Source organism: Peromyscus leucopus, chromosome X (genome assembly GCF_004664715.2).
Source record: "Peromyscus leucopus breed LL Stock chromosome X, UCI_PerLeu_2.1, whole genome shotgun sequence".
NCBI lineage: Eukaryota > Metazoa > Chordata > Mammalia > Rodentia > Cricetidae > Peromyscus > Peromyscus leucopus.
In genome coordinates this window covers 98,330,553-98,351,705 of record NC_051083.1, presented here as the reverse complement: position 1 = coordinate 98,351,705, position 21,153 = coordinate 98,330,553, and the positions used below count along the sequence as shown (strand labels likewise).

Here is a 21,153-nt window from a genome sequence, read left to right as displayed (position 1 = left end):
GTTTCTTGAAATGCTTGTTGAACAGAATCTCAGGGTGACCTAAATCTGTAGTTCAGAACAGAGCTACTTGTGCAATTGGAACAGCCCGGAATTATTCACAAGCTACGCCAGGACTCACATTCACTGCCACAGAGACTGGGAGAGGCACCATTTCAGTGGTGAGAAGCTGGCTATAGGCTGTTAGCAACACCTGCTCTGATGAGAGAAAGAGGAGGCGGGGGAGTACTTGTACTCATGTGGGTAGGTGGGTATGCATGTGAACGTGACCAAAGAGAATGGGGACCCTTGTCATGGAGGTAGCAGGGTGGAAAGATCTGTGTTTGTTAAGTGTGTGTGTGTGTGTGTGTGTGTGTGTGTGTGTGTGTGTGTGTGTGTGTACTTTACTTTCCCTTTTTGTCTTTACAAGTTTTCTGTGAGAATATATCCTCTCTCTCAAAGCAGCTTTGGGGAGGAGCCTAATTTTGGTGAGTGGTCTCCTGCACAGACAGCCAGCCAGGTCCTCTCTTCTGCAGAGCACTAGTAGCCCATGAGTTTCAGGAAGGAGCAGGGTATTGGGGAGAAGAGGCAGAGAGGCCTATCCATCGGATTGTCCATGGGATCATGTGATTCTATTGTCTCCGGTGGCCTGTTGTTCCCAGTTAGTTATGTCAGAGGGGAGTGTTTCCAGCTGCTGTGGGGTGGAAGGACCTGGAGAGTGCACTGCCTTCACGTCTGCCACTTTATTGCTATCATTACTCTTTCTTTTATTATTTAATCTTCAGTGTGTTTTTTGTTTCCTCTGACATAAGCCAGAGTTCTCTTCGACCTGTGTCTTCTTCCCTGAGCCCCCTGTTCTCACAGGGAATTTTATTCCCGTGTTAATGTCGTCCTGCCTTTTGGTGGCAGGCAGATGTTGAAGCTCAGATGGAATTCCTTTGCCTGGAGCGTTTCTCTACTTTTTCGAAGACCCAAGCCTTTACTTGTTTGTAGATCTGCCAGTGAAGGGGACTGCGTTGGTTTTTCCAACCCTCTGCTTCCTTTTGTAGCCTGGGGAGTCAAGGGGCAGCTGCTTTGTTTTCGCTTATCTTCATCCTGGGCTTATCTGACCCCAGAGACCTTCCGGAAACCTTGCAGGATCCTTTTCTAGACCCCTGAGAAGCTGTGCACTGTCCAGGGCCTTTGACAGGCCATTTACCCTTTAGGGAGGGAGGGAGGCAGATGCCTACGTCTGTTTGAGAAAAAGGCCCCCTTTGCTTGATAAGCTCCCAGGGGAGCTGTGGAGAGGAAGCCCAGTTTGAAACTCTGTGTTCAGTCTTTTAGAGCGAATACCTCCCAGGCAGTGGACTTCAAAATCCTGAGAAGGAAGGCAAAAGATAGTGTTGTGATTTTTTTCCCCTAAACTTTGGAAATAGGATTGGAGAATATGAAATTTAAGACCCTCTTTCTCTTCAAAATATTCAAAGGCCCCCCTCCTCCCAAATCACAGAGCATTTTACCTCTGTATTACACATTAATTGAAACAGCTCTTCGAAAGGGAACACATCATTGAAGGTCCACAGAATGGAAACCAGTTCATAAACTACCCCAGGCTTTAGAACAACTGAGTGTTTTGAGCTCTTGGAAAGAAAGGTTATATATGGCTTCCGTTTTCCAGCTGTAGTCTTGAATAGTGTGTCATCTCTTTTATGCCCAAGTAGTTTACCTGATTTCTTGAATACTTAACAATTATTTCCAGTGACGTGTATAAAATTGGAAGAATGTGTGTATGCTAGAGGCGTGTATGGGATGGTAGGTCAGACCCCGGGGTATGAAAAGGTTAGAATACTTTTGTGAGTATCAAGGTCATTGGATGTGTCCATGAGCAAATATTTGGAATGATTTGGTAATTGTAAACAGCCTATACAGGGAGGAGCTCTTGGGGATGCTGTTAACTGGAGTGTGGGAGAGAGAAATGTGTTCAAGTGTCTGAATTGCTAGTGAAAAGTTAATTGTTTCTGGTCATTTGTCCAATTTCTATCAAGAATTTTATGCAAATTAGCACAAAGATTAACAGGGTATTCCATTGGGAAGATACTCACAAGTTCAACCTATCTCACTGGTAGATAAAAAGCTATATTTTGTATTGAGTCAAAATATGTGACAGTCCCAGTATTTTTGCAGTTCATTTGCAGCCCTGGCTGTCTTGGAACTCACTCTGTAGACCAGGCTTCTCTTGAACTCACAGAGATCTGCCTGCCTCTGCTTTGTGAGTGCTGGGACTGAAGGCCTATGCAATTATGCCCAGTAAGATAAATTTTTTAAGAAGGACTTATTTTATATGTATGGATGATTTGCTTGCATGTATGTCTGTGCTCTACATGCATGCCTAATGCCTGCCAGAAGACAGCGTCAGATCTCCTGGATCATGGCTGTTATGTGGGTTCTCAGAATAAGAGCAGCCTCTGAAAGAGGTCCTCTGAAAGAGCAGCCAGTGTTCTTAAGCACTGAGCCATCTCTCCGACTTCTCTACTAAGTAATTTGAACAAGGTTGCACAGAGCTAGTAAGTAGTAACGAAAGTCTCTGGAGTCCCATTGTTGGGATCTAAATCCTGCTCTTAGCCATCTGTCTTCCCTGAGTGGAGAAATTCAGGAACAGATAGAGTTCAGCCTGGGCTAGGGGATGGTAAATTACCTTTTTGCCTTCAGTATACACAGACATATACACTTCCTGTTAGTGGTGATGGTGGGGTGTGACACATCCATATACTTGGATTGTTTTAGTTAATAGTTATGCGCATATCATTTGTACTTTGGTATTAATATTTTGTATCTAATAGTTAGGTACCAAAAATCAGAAAGCCACATTAAACAATATACCAAGATTTTCTTTCTGAAACATTCTATAAACAATAAGTTGGGGATTTGTACAGCACTGCTTAGAAATTAATGGAGCCAGAAGATGAGAGTGGGACACTACCACTAACACCATAGTTCATTCATTCTCCCCAAATGTCTCTCTTTCCCTTCCTCTCTCTTTCTGTTTGTTTCATTCAAGATGGGACTCGGCTTGTGTTTCAGCCCTGCACTGCATCCCAAGCCCTCAGCACATCTCTTTCCTTATCTGGATTTTAGTTTTACCCTTTCCAAGAAAAGAATTATTTAAGGCCTTTCTAATTCCTAAATTTGGTGATTTAGTGTATTATAAATAGTCCAATAGTGTTGCCTATAACTTCTCCAAGCCTCCATAGTGCTCCTTAATATGTATTATTAAATTGATAACTGACATGAACAATAATTATTTGGTGTTTTAAATTTAATAAATGTCTTCATATCTCTGAGTAATTCTTAAGTGTATGAATTATCAAAGGTAGTCACAGATAGGAAGATGGAAGGCAACTGAACGTCTGTTTTAAGTAACCAAGTAAACATATTTCCTAAACTGAAGTCTTCGCATACATAAAGTGTTTTTCAGACAGGTTCAGTTTTCAGTCAGGACATGAGCATTACATTGTACAAGAGGAATTTTAAACGACTGAGCAATGAATGTGGAGATAGCCATCTTAAGAGTTCCATACTTACCTCAGAGGTTATCTGGTTTCATCTCCAAGGGGATCATAGCTAGTGAGCAGTAGCTCTTGGACAGAGTCACAAAATGTCTCGGTAAGAGTGAACTCTAGAGTTCTTTGATGGGGATTTAATTCTGCTGGCTTCTCATTTTACCTGTGTTTTGGGGGGATCTCCTTGTGTCGTTTACTTGTGCCTTGGGAGTGAACTTAACCAGAGCTTGCCTTATGTGTTTTTCAGGACAACGCAGGACATCTCGCTGTCTTTGTCAGCAAGAAATGCTCAGCCTCACAGCCCAACATCTTCCTTGACATCCGGGGGTGCCTTGCTGCAGTCTCCACAGTCTACCAGATTGTCTTCGGCTCAACACGCCCTGGTCTCAAACCAAGGGGACCACGCTACTCACCTGCCAAGGCAGCAGCAGCATTTTCATCCTAATCAGAGTCACCGGCTCTCCCAGCCCGCCTTGCCTCCTCCAGCACCACAGCAGCAGCCAGGAGAAGCCTACTCAGCTATGCCTCGGGCTCAGCAGTCTGCTTCTTATCAGCCCATGCCAGCTGACCCTTTTGCTATCGTCTCTAGAGCCCAGCAGATGGTTGAGATCCTCTCTGATGAGAATCGGAACCTGCGGCATGAGTTGGATGGATGTTATGAGAAAGTGGCAAGACTGCAGAAGGTAGGGAGGGCTCCCTTGAGGGTCCCTAAAGATTTCTTTGGGTCTTACTAGTGGGACTTGTTAAATACCCATCTAAAGGTTTCATCTGTGCGTGTTTACCATCTTGCATGGGTAGGTCTTTGAGATTCTTCTTATGATGTTGGTCAAACTTTAGAAAAGCTGTGTCTGTCTAGGATAACTAACTTTTTTCTCTTTTTATTATCATAATGATACAAAACAATGGACTTTATGATGACATTTTCACACATGCGTATCATGTACTTTCATCATATTCACACTCACTACTGTCTTTTGTCCCCCTTTTTCTTTAAGAGAAGTGCCATTTTACATTTATACTAATAGAAAAATACTAGAGATGTCCCAGACTCTATAACCCTTATATTTTTGGTTGTGAGCCTAGCCTTTAATGGCTGAGCCATCTCTCCAGCCCTCTATAACCCTTAAGAAAACTTGGTTCATTGTTCTATTCTAAAAGTTAGCAGATATACTTCTTCATAAAGAATATTAGTAAGGCCTGTGCTCATGGAAAACCTGCCAGCATTTAAAGGCTTTTTGTCTTGCTTGTATTTTCCCCATATGATTTTGAATCAGAAATATAAAGCCATAGTTCATAGTTTCTAGAAAGATCCCAGCAGCTGAGATTTTGTACGGTTCAGGAAAAGGCTGACAGTGCTCTTCCTTGTGGGAGTTCTCTCCCTAATTCTTCTTTGACACTAGCCCTCCTCCCCACGTTTGCTTTGGTCTCTCTCTAAAGATCCACTTCAACATCTGCTCTCTTTCTGTGGTGTGTGTGTGTGTGTGTGTGTGTGTGTGTGTGTGTGTGCCTGCGCGTGTGCGAGTGCGAGCGCGCGTTGAAGAGGACACACAAAAGAGGCTTAGCGCCACAGCTGGGTGACAGGTGACAGCCGTAGGCAGAGGAAATAGAAAAAGAAGTATGTGTCCCCAGTTCCCATTCTTCCCTGTTCCCCCCACCCGCACTGTTTGCCGCAGCTGGGACTTTAGCTTTTAATGCCTCAAGGCCCAAAGCTCAGCTCTTGCCTTAGTGGCTATTAGTGAAGAGAGTTATGCCTTTGGCAGCTTCTTTGTAGCTTTTAACCAGGAGGAGCTCATGAGGCACGATCTCCTTGCAAACTGTTCCAGAAGTTTAGGCTGAAGGTGGGGAGGGAAGGACACTTGCCTTACGTTGTTCAGCAACTCTGTCTCTAGGAGACAACCAGAATGGGAATTTCTGCATGAAGCTGAGAATTTGCCAACACCAGATCTTTTACCTAAAGGAGGAGAGAGCTTACTTTTCCATAGTTAAGTGGTTGTTATATAGTGAAAAAGACGCCCCCCCCCCTTTTAATGTCCTCAAATCCAATTGAGGGCTATCAGGGTGAATTGAGAGCTATTACTTTGTCTTGATTTTGTATTTTCTTTCTTCCCAGTTTGCCAACACCCCTCTCTAACATTGCATTAATGCTGCACATGAATTTTGTCCATTGACTAGAAACCCTGTTTAGTTGATTAGAGCTCCTCTAACTTTAAATTTCGCTCGGCCTGGCCTCATCTTTGACATAATCACTGGTTACTGAGTTCAGATCTTCCTTGTCAAGGATCCCTGGTGACACTAGGAGCGGGGTTGGGTGACTAGTGCAGGGGACAAAATAGGAATTTGGCCCTTGTGTAGAGAGGTCTGTCAGAAAAATCACGATCCTCACAGCTTGAGTGTCTGGAGAAGCAGAGTTCAAGCCGGTGCTGAGGTAGAGAAAAGGTGACAGGAAGGGGAGAAGAAGAGAATGAAAGTAGGGGAAAGTGTCATACACACCAGATGGTAGCGCTGGAAAGAAGGGGGGAGGGAGGGAGGGAGAGAGAGAGAGAGAGAGAGAGAGAGAGAGAGAGAGAGAGAGAGAGAGAGAGAGAGAGAGAGAGAGAGAACACGAGCACGCACTGGAGGCTCCTGAGGACAGAAAGTAGAATGAGCAAGCCCTGAAACCCACAGCCACTCTCCCTCTGTTCCACCCCATCCATCACCCACACCAAGTCGGTGGCTCTGGCCTTTCTGCTCTGTGCAAGAGGACGCTATCTCCACAGGGGGAAGGGGAAGGATTAGCACCAGATCCTTCCCGAGCAGGCGCACATGGAGAAAGGGACTGTCTTTCTAGGTGCACCCTTCTGGGTGGTAAGTAGGAAGCCTCACTCCCTTTCTCTTGGCTGCCTCTGGCAGAACAACACCAAGCCTGCTCTTTCAAATGGAAATGTTTATTTTCTCCTCTCCAGCACTTGAATTTCATGCAAAAGCTTCACCAGGCGCAGGCCCTGCAGATCTTGTCTCTAAATGCCATTCACCAGTTTTCACCTTCTGTGCTGCTATCTTGGTGCCATCTGCAAGGAGAAAAACACTTTCAAGTCTGCTCTTTTCAGTGGTGTAAGCCTCATTTGTTTGCAGGCAGTCCTGGCTCCAGCAGGAGTCTGAAGATGGGGGCAGCTGGATTCGGAGTTGATTGTAACCCCACCGCTCCTCCCCCATCCTCAATTGGGGCGCCTGTTTATTTCGCCCCCTAAAGCACCCTGAGCTTTGTTCAGGAAGAGTGGAAAACTAAGAAGAAATCCAGAGTGGCTTACAGGAGTCAGCCTTAATTTGAAAATTGCTTAATAGGCCATGGGCTTTATTTGTCTTATACAAATTATATGCAAATAATCTTTGCGGTTAGTACACGTGCATGGGAGCTGTACTGGTCGCAGAAAAAAGAAAAAAAAAACTCTGGAGTCTAGTTTCTTGTTTTCTTCCTGATTCTGGCTAATTCTGGACAAGAATCTTTGGCTTTTCTTCTCATTTTATAAGATTTGCAGAGAAGTGTCATAAAACAAGACAAATCATGAATTTCAGTTCAGAACCGGTACTAGTTTCCCACTGACGATGGTCATTATAGGATAAAGTCCAAATGCCTGGCTTTTAAAGCCATTTTATGACCTGACTTCAGTTATCTTCGCAGCCATATCCCTCTAGCTTCCCTGTGGCTACCACACAGTGTCCAGCCAAATTAGACTCCTGGTCATTCTGGGAATGCATTTGCTTACTCAGAATAGAATACCCTTCCCCTCACCTCTGCCCATTGAAATCTAATCCAGCTTTCAGGATCTGCCTCGAAATGCCATCTCTCCCTGAAATGATTTTCCTCCCCTCCCCCAACCAGGGATAACTTTTTTCTGCTCCCTGTTCCCTTACAGCTGTGTCTTGCCCTAAATTCTCTGACTTGATTCTATTGCAGGCAAGGATAATGTGGATATGTTCTCCTTCAGGTTTGCACACATCACAGTTAACTAGCTGACTCTTGATTGAATAGTGGTGAAGGTGAATTGAATTATGCTGCTGACCAATTTGGGTTTTTAGGGGTTATACATGCTGCTGATTTGTATATGCTGCTGATGTGTACTTGGGAAAGGTAATTTAACCACTCTATCTGCTAACATGGGGCAAGTTATATCACCTAGGCAGATGTCAGCCCAAAATGAGAGAACCACACAGAAGTCCTTTGAGGGCTTCAAAATAAAGTTATTGCTATATAATATACAGTATTATTAATATTTTCAAAATCAGAAAAAATTCAGAAATTAAAATCCTGTGAGGTCTGTTTTATCTTACTGCCTTCCATGAAGGCAGAAATCACACTGCCCAACCCCCACCCCACCCCAATAGAAATACATGCAGACACACACACACACACACACACACACACACACACACACACACACTTATTTTTGCCCTAAGGAAATCCCATGAAGCAGCTGAATCATTTTCTGAGCTTACAGTTGATCTTGGAGAGTATTTCTTATAAACCCATATGTAAGCTCTGAAAAAAGATGCCACTGAAGTGTGGCATACATATATGGTTCTAAACTGTCTGTCCCGTTAAACTAGCGGCAACACCATCTTTCTTTTTAATGTGAAGGTGGAGACAGAAATCCAGCGAGTCTCAGAGGCATATGAGAATTTGGTGAAGTCATCCTCCAAAAGAGAGGCTCTGGAGAAAGCCATGAGGAACAAGCTGGAGGGTGAGATTCGAAGGATGCATGACTTCAACAGAGATCTGAGAGGTGAGGGCAAGTGGACCGAACTTGGTAGTTTGTTTGCTTGCTTGTTTTTCGAAACACCATCTCTCTACATAGTTCAGGCTAGCCCAGGACTTAATATGTAGTCCGTGCTGGCCTTGTACTCCAGAATTCCCATGCTTTACCCTCCCAAGTAGTGGGGATGAAAGCGTGGGTCCCTACATCTGGCTCTTGCTTTAGTAGGTCTTGTATTGTTTTGAGATTCACATTTGCAAACTCAGGTCTCTGTCATCCGTCCTGTTTGTCAAAAGATGCTGACTTTTGCCAAAGGCCAGTATTTAGAAGACAGACAGTATGTGCTTAGCAGTGTGTATGGACAGCCCTGTTGATTTGATTGTCTTCATATTCCACAGAACGTCTAGAGTCTGCCAACAAGCAGCTGGCAGAGAAAGAGTACGAGGGGTCAGAGGACACCAGGAAAACCATCTCTCAGCTCTTCGCCAAAAGTAAGTCTGGAAAGTCCACAGGCAGGTAGGAATGTATGCATGGGCGGTAACAGGTCTGAAAATGCTGCTGCTACGGGTGGGAGAAAAGTGAAAATGGTGCCTGACTCTCTTTAGCCTTTGAGAACAACCAGGAGAGAATGAATATCTTTTTCCCGTTACTGCGTGAAATACCAGGAAGGCTGCTGCCACAACCTCTAGTCACAGCAAAGGACTGTTCTCTGTAGGAAGTCAGAAAAGTCCATTAGGATCCCTGTCCTCGGTAGGGAACATTATCCTTAATAATGATGAAAGGACTGTTGTAGGTGAGTCCATACACTGGCTCTGGTAGATGGGATGAACATGCAGGACAGTGATTCATGTTTGGAATCCCCAGCCTGTACCAGCGCTCCCCTTTTCAACACTTATCATTCCACACTGACAGATTGTGAAGATAGCCAGAGAAGGAAGGGCCTCTGCTATGACCTGAATTCATGGTGCTGCTCACAGAGTTAGAGGGTACAGGGCTGGGCAGAATTATGCTTTCCTCATAATAGTGTTTCCTTTGTCTGAAAATACTCCTAGGACTGTAACAATGAATTAATCCCCTTCTTTATCGGCCCCTAATGGACTCCACCCAGCTAGACAATGCCTAATTCTTTCCAATTGCTATAATAAAAGCAGCAATAAAAACTTCATAGTGGATTGAGTCCACTGGGAGAAGAAACTGGGTTGAGAACAGATGAAGCGTCCTTCTTCGCGCAGTCGCTTAAGCTTGGCTTCGCCCTGCCCCAGCCTCCCTCAGTGCAGCTCCCACTGCTGTCCTGCTGGTTGAGGACTTGTCAGTCTCTTCTATTTTTGCTGGGCCTCCCAATGACCCTTTCATGTCATTCTGTGCAGTTTCCAGTTAGCTTTTTACAAGTCTGTTTGATCTTCTTTTACAATATTCCCTTCCCTGCCTGGGTTGCTCTGGTCGTCTAGGCTCTGGCTTCCAAACAGTTTTTCTTCCTCTTTGCCCAGAGCCTCCCAGTCCTTTGTCCGTCTAAGAGCAAGGAATGTTGTTTTTCCGGTGTCATCAGAACCTGGGGTAAATTGTGAAGTTGCTTTTGTGGTGTCACTGTTACCCTGGAAGCTAGTTCAGTGGCAGGAAGATGGTGGCAGCCTCCCAGAGTAAACCAAAACATATGGGTTCTTGCCCCGGATCTGCTTGTTTGCACTCCTCTCTGTGAAGAAATGCTATTTCAGGTGCTCACAGAGCTCTGCTGTGGGTTTATAAAATGGACTTATGTACTAAACCAAACGACACTAACAGCAGAGTGAAACACTCTCAGTGATTCTAAAATGACGTGGGGAAGAGAGCATGCCTTATGACCCCTTTCTTTCTTTAGCCTTTGGGCATCCAAAGGGGCCTGCAAGGTGGGAACTGTAGCAGGGAAAAAGAAAGCGCTTTTGAAAAGCCTTCTCTGGAACTGTACTCCAGCAACCCCAGAGAGACAGAAACAATTTCACCCAGAAGGCAGTTGGGTACAGTAGAAGGGGCTTCCATAGGCTGAGCCTCAGTATGGAATTCACCCCTGGTTTTCCAGTTGTGGGAGCTAGTGCAAGTCAGTCATGCTTGCTCTCCAAGTCCTATTTCCTCATATGCAAATAGAGAAGTGAAGAGTAATAGCTCATATCCTTGTTCTGAGGATTCAGCCAGCACAATGCCTGATCCGTGGTGAGTGTTCAGCAAATGTTCACTTCTTTTCAAGGTACATCTATCTATTCAGATCGATGTATGTAATGTCACAGTGAGAAATGAAGCCAAGCTGGCATCATGAAGATAAGGTCCAAATCTAAACCATTTCTATGAGTTTTCTGGTATGAGGTCCTAGATGGAGTTTGTCCTAGATAACAGGAGAAGTACCTGGAAAAACATGAGACATAACTATATGTCAAGGTCCCTTGTAGCTGTAGTTTAGTATCAAATTCAGAAACAAAATTGCTACTCTTACAGGTGAGACTTAGTCTTCACATTTTAAAAACTAATATAAAAGAATCAGTCACATCTTAATAAAAGACATATTTTGAAGCAATATGATTCTCTTCCATCATTGAATCCTGGTGATGGTTATTTTCATTCTCTTTACAAACTTTTGTTGGTGCTTTTTCATGTTTCTTTCATTTAAATACATTGTTATCTCATTGAATTCTTAACAAATATGGATTAAAGAAAATGGCAATGTTACCTGTGCTTTTTATTGATAGAGTGTTTTTATCCTTTCTTAGAATGTCCACATTTCTACTTACATACCTTTCCTGTCTTTGCATGCTGTCTACTTTTCTTAATAAAAACTTAAGCATATTAATCAAAGGCATTTCAAAGATATGATCTGACCATTCCAACGTCCTTAACTTACCTGGGTCAGGTTCTGATGCAGGCTGTGTCTTTTACGAAACTGTGCATTTTGTCTTTTAGTTTAAAAACAGTTCTGCTATTTTGATTATTGTTGTTGAATAGCAGGAATTATGTAGTGGCTAAGAAGAACTGCAGTAGACAAGCCTTTGAATAATACTTGCCCTGGATTGTTCTGAGCATAATACTCCTTTCTGATGTAGCATAAGGTGTGTGGCCAGTGAAATGGTATCTAGCCCTGAGATTAGGGTGTTTTGTTTTATTGAGTCTGTGCTTTGGGACTGTAAACCTTACAAAGGTGACTCAGTCCCCACCTCTGTTTACTGCAATGTGATCAGAGGGGCCTAGAGTCAGGTAGTTCTTGTTTTCCAGCCTGGAACGTGTTAAAATGGACGTTATCATCCTTTGTCCAGACTGGTTATTATCCAAAATATTTCAGCAAGTTAGGTTCTGGTTAAACAGTTTCTCCTCAGGGCATGCTGTGTTGAGAAGAACAAAATGCTCTGGTACATTTCAAAATGCTTTCTTTCCCCTCCTGCTGCTGATAAGGCAAGGAGATTCTTTTTTTCTGATCTCCAGGGAGACCCTGGATGAACACCTGGTGGCAAAACTTCCAAAAATGTGGGTGTTCCAGTATGAGTACCTCTCCCGGGAATTAGCGCTCACATTTGTACACACTGAGCTATGAGCAATTAATCAATCCTAGTGCAGGGTTTCCTAACCAGCTTCAGGTTTCCATGGTATTCTTTGCTCACACAATTCTAATTTGGTAAATTGTGATTCTCTGTCCACCTATCTCCCACTTTGAGGACAGAAGCTTGCCCTGTGGACTTCACTTCTGTGAGAGCTTTCTCTAGATCTCAGCTTAGTTACTCTTTTGCAAATATAAGAACATTTTATAAAAACAAAACTGAGGAAATGAACTTATTCTGTGCTGTATGTGGATGTATGTATACACATACGTTTGTTGCTGTATAGTGCTTAATTCTTTTTTTTTTTTTTTTTGGTTTTTTCAAGACAGGGTTTCTTTGTGTAGCATTGCACCTTTCCTGGAACTCACTCTGTAGCCCAGGTTGGCCTTGAACTCACAGAGATCCTCCTGCCTTTGCCTCCTGAGTGCTAGGATTAAAGGCGTGTGCTACCACCGCCCGGTGCATTTTTTTTTCCCGGTGCATTTTTTTTTTCCAGACAGGGTTTCTCTGTGTAGCTTTGCACCTTTCCTGGAACTCACTTGGTAGCCCAGGCTGGCCTCAAACTCACAGAGATCCGCCTGCCTCTGCCTCCCGAGTGCTGGGATTAAAGGTGTGTGCCACCACTGCCTGGCTCTTTTTTTATGACATTTTATAAGTACTTATTCATTACTTCTTATTTACCCAACAAGTTAGTTGATCCAGTGGTAAAATCTAAATGTTGTAAATTTTGATTCTTTCAGCCATGTGCTAGAAGTATGTACACTGTCATGTAATATATATGACTTATTAGTTTTGCTTACTTAAGGCTTTGACCCAGCTTCAGGATGACAGTATTGATATTCCATGTTCTCACAGATAAAGAAAGCCAGCGGGAAAAGGAGAAGCTAGAAGCAGAGCTGGCTACTGCTCGTTCTACCAATGAAGACCAAAGGCGACACATTGAAATCCGAGACCAGGCATTGAGCAATGCCCAGGCAAAGGTGGTGAAGCTGGAAGAAGAGGTAGGTGTCCTCAGGAAGCACATGAGCCTGAGAATAGGAGAGCTGGGGAGCTCATTAGCTTCTCATCGTTTTGAATATTCAGCTTCCACAATCTTCCACCAGAGAGGGCCATCTATTGCTTCTGGTTACAACTGTGCTGACATGAGTGTATTGATTTTGATTGCATTTTCCTTCTCTGCATGTTCCTTTCTTTTGCTCTGTAATATGAAATCATTACACTCGAAGGAGGCAATTTCCATTCTCTCATTCATTTAATACATGTTTTTCATACCCTAAGTTCTCTCTAATACCTAGCTCTGCCGTAAGCCTCTTCTTACCCAGCTTTAAAACTTCATTTTTGAAGAACTATAGAATGATTCCAGATATTTTAAAGTACTCCAATGATACTGAAATTGGAATGGTCCTATTCTTCTCATACTTGATGGGAAGACAAGCATGTCCCTTGTCTTATATCAGAAATGCATCTTTATGGCCACATATTTTGCTATTGAATTTGACAATTTGGTTTGGAGATGGAAGCAGTCCTCAGAGGTCTAACACAAAATAAGACCCAGGGAGAGTTTACAGTTTATGTCAGGAGAATGCATTGCTAAAGATCTTTGTTGTGGCTTAGAGACTAGTTTTAAAGAATGTTATTATGTGGTGTGGCTGACTTTGTCAGCTCTTTGACAAATACAAGGGACCCTGAACTATAAAAGTATGATTTAAATATGTATTTGATTAGTATCCATGTAGAAGCTGCTCTGTTGCAACACTAAACTGTGTTCCTTTGAAAAAGAGAGAACTTTGCCGCTGTACTGTCATTAATTAATTAGTCCTGGATGTTGGTTGTGATTATACTAGAGTAAAATTAACTCTTAAATGTTTTGAACTTTTGGGAATGAGTATATCCCAACAAAGATGTGAAGTGTAAATTGACTAAGAAATTCAAATCTTGTTCAATTCTATTTTGAAATTTGAATTATTTTAAGAGAAATAGTAACTGCCATCGATCTCTAGTAGGAAGCCACTTGGGCTACATAGCAAATGTAAGGCCAGCCTAAGTTAGACAGTGAAACCCTTTCTGAAAACAATAGTAATACCTCCATTATCTTACAAGTTGAAAGGCTTATGAACCAGAAATAAAATAAAATTATAGTTTTAGCCATGAAATGGCATTGTGGCTGTTGTATATGAAATGTCTTCTCTGCCTCCGTTAATTGCCTGCTTCCTGCCTCTCACGAAGAATGGCCCTCATTGCTGGAGATCTCCAGACTTACAGATTTCCTCTGTTGTTCTTTCTGAGCATTAAAAACTGGTTGAAGTTAGGTTGTGGGTTCACTTTACTAGGAGATAATACCATGTAATCCATGATAACCTTTAGCCTGATTGCCAAAGTGTTAACTTCAAGTTGTAGAAAATCAACATAATGTGTTAACTTCTTCGGAAAGTAGCTTAGAAACATAATGTTACTTCTTGGGAAACGACAGAGACTTGGTTATTCAGAATTAAACTGTTTAATATGGAATATTAGGAGTCACTAACTCTGTAACTGCTTGATATGGGATCTTTAGTATAGTCCCTTCACAAAATCAGTGACTGTTTCTGTCTTATGAGTGGTTTTTGTGCTGGGTGTGGTGGTACATGCCTGTGATCCCAGCAGTTAGGAGGCAGAGGAAGGTGGATTTTGGTGAGTCCAATGCCAGCTTGGTCTATACAGTGAGTTCCAGAACAGGCAGAGATACACAGTCTCAAAACATAAAGTGAGAGGGAGGGAGACAGAGATTGATTCATGAGTAGATAAGGTTTTTCTTATGATTTCTTATGACATGGCTTAAGGAAGGCCATGTTGGAAAACAGAGAGATACACCAAAAGACCTCCTTGGCCCTGTGTAAATGTACATTGTATGGCTCATGTCTGGCTTTATGAAATGGGGAGTTTTTTCCAGGGAAAAGTTCTCTTGCCTGTTTTGCAAATCAGATTTACGAGAGCATTCTCAAAACAGGCCTTTTGGGAGGGGAGGATTTTCTCAGCTTTTGAAGTTCAGGGTCACTCAGGTAATTAGTTTTCATTGCGTCAAGATGGCAGGGAAAATTAGAAATGTATTGATTCAAGGATCCTTGGGTTCTTTACACCTTCACCTCTTGAAAGCCCTCATGTAGGTACATTCCTTGACATTCATTTCATTTTTCTAATCCACTGTGCCTCCTACCTGTAGGTTTCTGCAGTCATCCTTCTAAGCATTCCACAGAAGGGCCACCTCAGGCAAGAACTGTTTTTCTAAAGCCCTAACTTTCAATTGCTTACAAGTTCAATGCTTATTCCTCTCTAAACCATGCTCTCATGACATCCACAGAGCTATTTTGCTAGGGCAGGGATGAATAGATCTGTTTCCCTGACAAGTCACTGTGATACAGACCTTAAAATCAGTCTACAGCCTGAGTAGCAGACAGCCAGATGAGGTAAATGATGCATTCCTGACCTCCTTACCCTTATCTTTTGAGACACATGGGTCCTATTGAAGTTGACACTAATTAAACGTTTCAAAAGAGCTCTGTGTCCTAAAGCAAGTGCAATAGTCTCACATTCACGGAGAGCTTCCCCATCCTCTCTAAATTATCCTCACTGGGGAGTTTCCATGGATGTCTGGCATATCTTCTCACAAGACTCAAGGCAGCCTGGGCTTCTGGCCGGCTGCTACATTAGGCGAATACAGAGTTGAAGCAGTGGCTTGGGTCATTGTTTCAGGGATGGTGGGAAAAACAGACTTGGCAAAATCAGAGCGGGAGGATGCTGAGGGTGAGCGTAGTGAGCACTGTGTACAGGAGTGTATAAAGAAGCAGGTGAGAGGAGCCAGCGGAAGGTATTGGGGCTAGAATGAATACTATACAGCTTGAGGAAGAAGGGGCTAATGCGTTAACCCGTTCAGCATTCGAGTGGCTGGTGATGATTTAGACTTGTCACTCTTGTCAAGATGTAGTTCTCAAAGTCCTGTTGCCCCCTCATCCACTTCTCAAATGTACCTACACCTGGTTGCGCTCCCCTGCCACTAGCATTCTTAAGGGCTCGCGTTTGTCAGTCTTTCTATGTCCCTCACTACGAAATGTATTTGGCTTTTTGTTTTGGTTTGTTCTAAAGGTAATTTCTGCTACATCACCTCTCCACCAAGTAATACACCAGATTCCTCCTTCCCAGTAGTAGAGGAAGATGTCTTATATCTTATATAAGAACATTAATATGTTTAATACTCTCTAATAAGTTTTAACCAGTTGGACTCCATTGGTGAAGTTTAAACTTAGACAATAGTTAAAATGCATTACACATTTGAGTGGAAGTCTAAGAGTGTGAATTATGTATACACTTAGAGGGTTAATAGGATAAGGTACACATGCACCCAGGCATTTCCCAGGGTATTCTGCTGATGAACTATCGATTTATTTGAAAGGCACTTCATCAAAGGATGAAATTTCTTATGCCTATGACAGTGCAGTTTCTTTGTAGTAAGTGTTGGTTGTTTCAATCTTCTTTAAAAAATACGAAATGTTGTCCACACACCAAATGGAAATGGGTGACCCCTCATAGTTTTTCTTCTTTTACTCATTCCTTTATATCTATGGTTTTTTAAATTCCCAAGGTAGACGCCTTGTAGGTTTCTTTATTCCCAAGGCAGCAAGTTTCCAGAGGTGGTGTTTTACTCTTTTAGTCTTTTACTATCTACCAGTAGACCACAGACTTTTTGGCAAAGGACAGAGGCAGCTTGCTAATACCAGGCTAGTGTTACCAAATTGCTTCAATGTGAACCCTGACTTAGAGCAGGGTCACCGGGTAAAACTAAATCAGATCAAACTAAAACTACTGAAGAAGGCTCATAGAGCAACATAAAAACTCATTGTGCGAAGGAGAACAGAGAAAATATACTGTAGATATGATCTTTACAAAATACTATTTGTAGGCAATAGAAGGCAAGAGACAAATCAGATATAATAAAGGCACTGAATTTAGTTCTGCATCAGCCTCAGTGTCTTTGAGAAAATGGGTGCCTGTGTATGTCAGTGTTCACTCAGCTAGTATTAAATAATTTGTTCCCTCTACCTACACATCTGTGTTTTTAATCTTTGAAAATATTTACAGAGAACTATTGATGTAACTCAATGGAAGAGCACAAAAGACAAAGAAAATAAGTAACAACAACAGACATGTTTTCTATCCTCTAGGAACCTCAGATGAGAATATTAAAGCACTGATTAGGCAGGAAATTCAGAGAGAAATCTAGAGAAAATGCCAGCACCTCTAGCCCTGCTTCTTGTCTCCCTGTAAAGAAATGAGAAAATGATGGATTAAGAAACTTCCCTGTGAAGGCCTGAGACAAGTGGTTAGCTTGAGGTGCTCTAAAACTAATTTTGTGTATAGCTCTCTTAAAAAAATCAGTTTGAAAGACACCCACAGTTGTTGGAAGGAGGGAAGAGATGCCATCACGTGGTATTCATTTGTGGGGATCAGATTTTCCTGAGTCAGAAGAGGTTATGGTATCTGCCAAATTCTTGGGAATGGGTTCAAATTCTTACAGAAGAGCAGTGGAAAAGATGATTGCTTTAGCTCAAGAGGATTTGCCCTGTTCCTTATCAGATTACTTTCCTGCTGTTCTTTCTCCAATTTCTTATGATTTTTAATGATTCCTTTTATGGGTCTGTGCATCTGTCATCTGTGAATCTTTGTGTGTGTGTGTGTGTGTGTGTGTGTGTGTGTGTGTGTATTTTGAGAGAGAGTGAGAGAGTGACAGACTCATCTAGTCGAGGTAGGTCTTGAACATCTGGTCCTCCACCTTCAATCTTGACAGACCTGCATCATGATACTTAGATAAGATTCTCCTTTGAAAATCTGTCCTGAATAGGAATGATTTAAAACCCTTACAGTTACATGGCCAAGCAAACAAATAGTTAAGAAACATTGGTAGAGAGACAAAAATGAAAGATGTCATAGACTGAACCTTTGGGATACAGTAGTTCATGGATGGGGTGAGAATAAGGTTATCAAAGATGATGCAAAGGGAAATAGTGGGTTAAGGAGACAAACAGAGAATATGGACTAGAGGAAAGGAAGGGAAGGGAAATACCTTTGACAAGTTTTGAGAAGTAGTGTTTGCTGAGAAAACTTAAATGGATGGAATTATTTCTTCTTTTCACTGGATAACCAGAGGGATTTAGGTTGGAATGATGGATTTACTTGGCTTCTTCTAGGAACTCATGGGTACAGGGCTTGACTAGAAACTCAGAATGACTAATCTGTGGTTTTGAAAACTCATTTTCCACATGAAGACCTGAGCCACTCTTGTGGATTTGGAAACTCATCATTTCCTTGAACACTGAAGACATCAAAAAATAAATCATCTAGGATTCTATGAAAAGTACACATTTTTTTGTGATCTGTCATAAACACACACAGAGCATTTACTTAGTTCTTAACCTCCATGATTATGACTATACAATATTCTAGGACCCTATTTAAGATCTTATTTTATTTAGCACTTTTAGATATTGCTCATTGTTGAATATTTTGGGAACTCCTAGGTTTCTGAACTATGGGAGTTTAAAGACCTGTAGAAGTCATCATAAATTATCTGTCTAGTTTAGTGGATTTTTTTTAACTTCTTAAATCTTTGTGGAGAAGGAGTTCAGAGAGATTTAAGCAATGTTCCTCAAGTTGCATAGCTCTTAAGTGAGAACACCAGGATAGGGACTCAGGCAGTATGAGAACTTAGGACATTGGATTTTTTTGTCTATATGTTGTGTACATAAGAAAGAATTGGCACTATTTCCAATGGCTTTGAAAGGTAAAATTGGGGACCTACTGTTGCAAATCAGTAATCTAAAATTGGAGGAGTTTAACAACATAGATAACTGTAAAGGAGAGACCGAGAAGATAAGGGAGTTCACCATGATGATGGGAAAAGTCAAACATAAAATCTAGGATAGTAATGAAGTTAAAGCACATGAATTGTGGTGCTTAGAGGTGATCGACAAAATGTGGAGTATATAACTTAGAAGATGGCTGAGCTTGCAAATTACATTGGGCAGCATTCAACTTTCCATTGTCACATACTTAGGGGTTAAGCACCTCCCAGGTGCTTGTGATTGTGGGTGAGCTTTAAGCTTTCGTTTAAAGAGGTCAGGTATGACAGCTATAACGGTCATTATTTTCTTAACTTGTTCTGCAGAATTTGTCTAAACTGTATGCCTGTTTTCAGCAAACTCAGAGAACATCCCCATCCCGTGTTGCTTTTCTCATTCAGGGGGCTGGCTGAGTGACTCCTCTTTCTGGGAGTGCTTTTCATAGGATATTTACTTTTCCTTTTTGAGAAGGCAGGATGTAGAAAGATTGGCATGACACTGGATTGCTTGCTTTTCAGTTTTCAGAGCTTACACTGCTGTACTACACTATCAAGGCAAGAACTGCATGCTGTCTATGTTTAATTGCCTTTAAGTATAACTGCTGTAAGCCTTCGTAATTATAGTTCACATTCTCTACATTAACATGAAACTGCTCCCTTGGGGTTTTCAGAGTGATTCACAAATAAATGCATTCAGCTCTAAATAGCTCAAGAACTTTATAGAACCCCAAAGGTGAAGGATAAAGAATGTTTCCTTCTCTCCCAGTACCGAAATCTTAGCAAATAGCAAGGCAGAGACTTCCCTGCCCTAAATGTCTTACTTGTCCTAGTCAGAAACAAATGTCTTGCTTGTCCTAATCAGAAAAGAAAGGCTTAATCTTAGTGAGAGGCAGAATGTCATGATTTATTTGTTTATTGTATGCCCTAGGAAATGCTCTTAACTAGCAAAACATCTAGACTTAGAGCTACCACTGTTGGGTTACAGTGCTAGAGTGAATGAAGTCTGTCTTGAAAGGAAATGACAACAAAACATTGAAACCGTTGAACAGGTTTTGCCTTCTCATGGCCAAAAGAGATGCCATCTTTTTTTTGGAGGTAGGAAAATGTAAGCTAGGTTTCCCACCACATGAAGAAAGCTCAGCAATTCTAACGTGGATAGAGGAGGATTCGAAACAAATATTGTTTCCCTCACTATTAAGTGGCAGTGCTGTTGAAATGAAAATACAACAGAATTGGGATTTTGACTCACTACTATGAAGAAGATAACTGGTTTCTGTCCTGAGAAGTTCTGATGGGTCCTGTTGGCTTCCTCAAAGCTATGTGGACAATGTTGGTACTATGAGCAACTTCTTATACTGCAGCTACCTACTGAAGTCACTCAGGGCTTAGGAATTACCCACAGTCAAATGCCTGAGTTTAGTTTTTAATACAAGTTAGCAATAATATTTTAACTCTTAATCCTAGTGGTAAAGATTATCCTAGAGGGGAATAATAATGGCAGGTGTACCTCACTTGGGAGGAGTTGTATTTTAGGAAGAGGCTACAAGTTGATCTCCCAGCATTGGCTGATGCTGTACAAGTATTGTGAGAAGCAGAGTCTATTGTTTTGCAAGCAAGATGGTAAGGCTGCCTGCCTATTTTCCAATCTTCTTGGATGTTGAAGATTATTTAAGGCTCTCCAATTGCTTCCTCACTCATTGCTACTGAGCCAGGATTTGGCTTGCAAGTTAAAAGGATACAAAGAACTCACATTCTTATTCCCAGTTATCTCAACTTTTGCTTGGGTATATGGCTTATAGACTTGCAAATGTGGAGAATCATGTTTGACTCAATCATTCACTGAGATATAGATTGACTCATTTGAGTATTTAGGGATCCTTGGCTCCAGAATAAAGGTAAGGGTTGTACAATCCACAGTCATCAACCACCAACTTTGGAAATAAAAATCCCAAATAATTTGTTGTTTTTTAATAAAAAAAAAAGTGGGATACTGATGGTCCTGAGGAGACCAAAAGGCATTTCAACCATCACTTAGATGATGGTTCTCTATTTGGAGAAGCAGAAGAAGTTTTCTAAGTGAACCAGTGTAGGTTGTTTTGGATCATAACCAGGGACAATTTTCAGAAAGACATTTCTAGCCTCGTCATATTGTTAGTAGCTGCGTTCTCCAGCCCCAGCCTGGGAAAAGAGACAGTACTTCTTTAAAGGGACATGGGCTGGTGAATAGGCTCAGTAGCTAAAGGGCTTGCCACCAAACCTGACAACCTCGGTTTGAGTCCTGGAAAGCAAATGGTGGAAGGAGAGAACCAAGTCTCACAAGTGGTCTTCTGACTTCTCTGTGCCCACTGCAGCATGTGACCATATATGTGCGCATGAGCATGTGTCTCCCCTTTCCCCCGCCACACACAATCAATGTAAAAACAGTTAAAGAGGCAGGATTCTTTACCAAATAAAACCTTTCTCTTTCTTCTACTCCCACCCTTTTA

The 21,153-nt window shown here is 41.9% G+C and overlaps 1 protein-coding gene across 7 annotated transcripts in view; it reads left to right on the top strand.

Moving 5' to 3' along the window:
- Amot (angiomotin) overlaps window positions 1–21,153 on the top strand; it is a 58,889-nt gene that overhangs the window by 21,057 nt on the left and 16,679 nt on the right. For all 7 annotated transcript variants that reach the window (XM_028876906.2, XM_028876904.2, XM_037199441.1 and 4 more), the window contains 4 exons: window positions 3,763–4,198; window positions 8,131–8,275; window positions 8,644–8,736; window positions 12,655–12,800. In XM_028876906.2, the coding sequence (XP_028732739.1) occupies window positions 3,763–4,198; window positions 8,131–8,275; window positions 8,644–8,736; window positions 12,655–12,800 (820 nt within the window). The remainder of the gene's footprint in view (window positions 1–3,762; window positions 4,199–8,130; window positions 8,276–8,643; window positions 8,737–12,654; window positions 12,801–21,153) is intronic.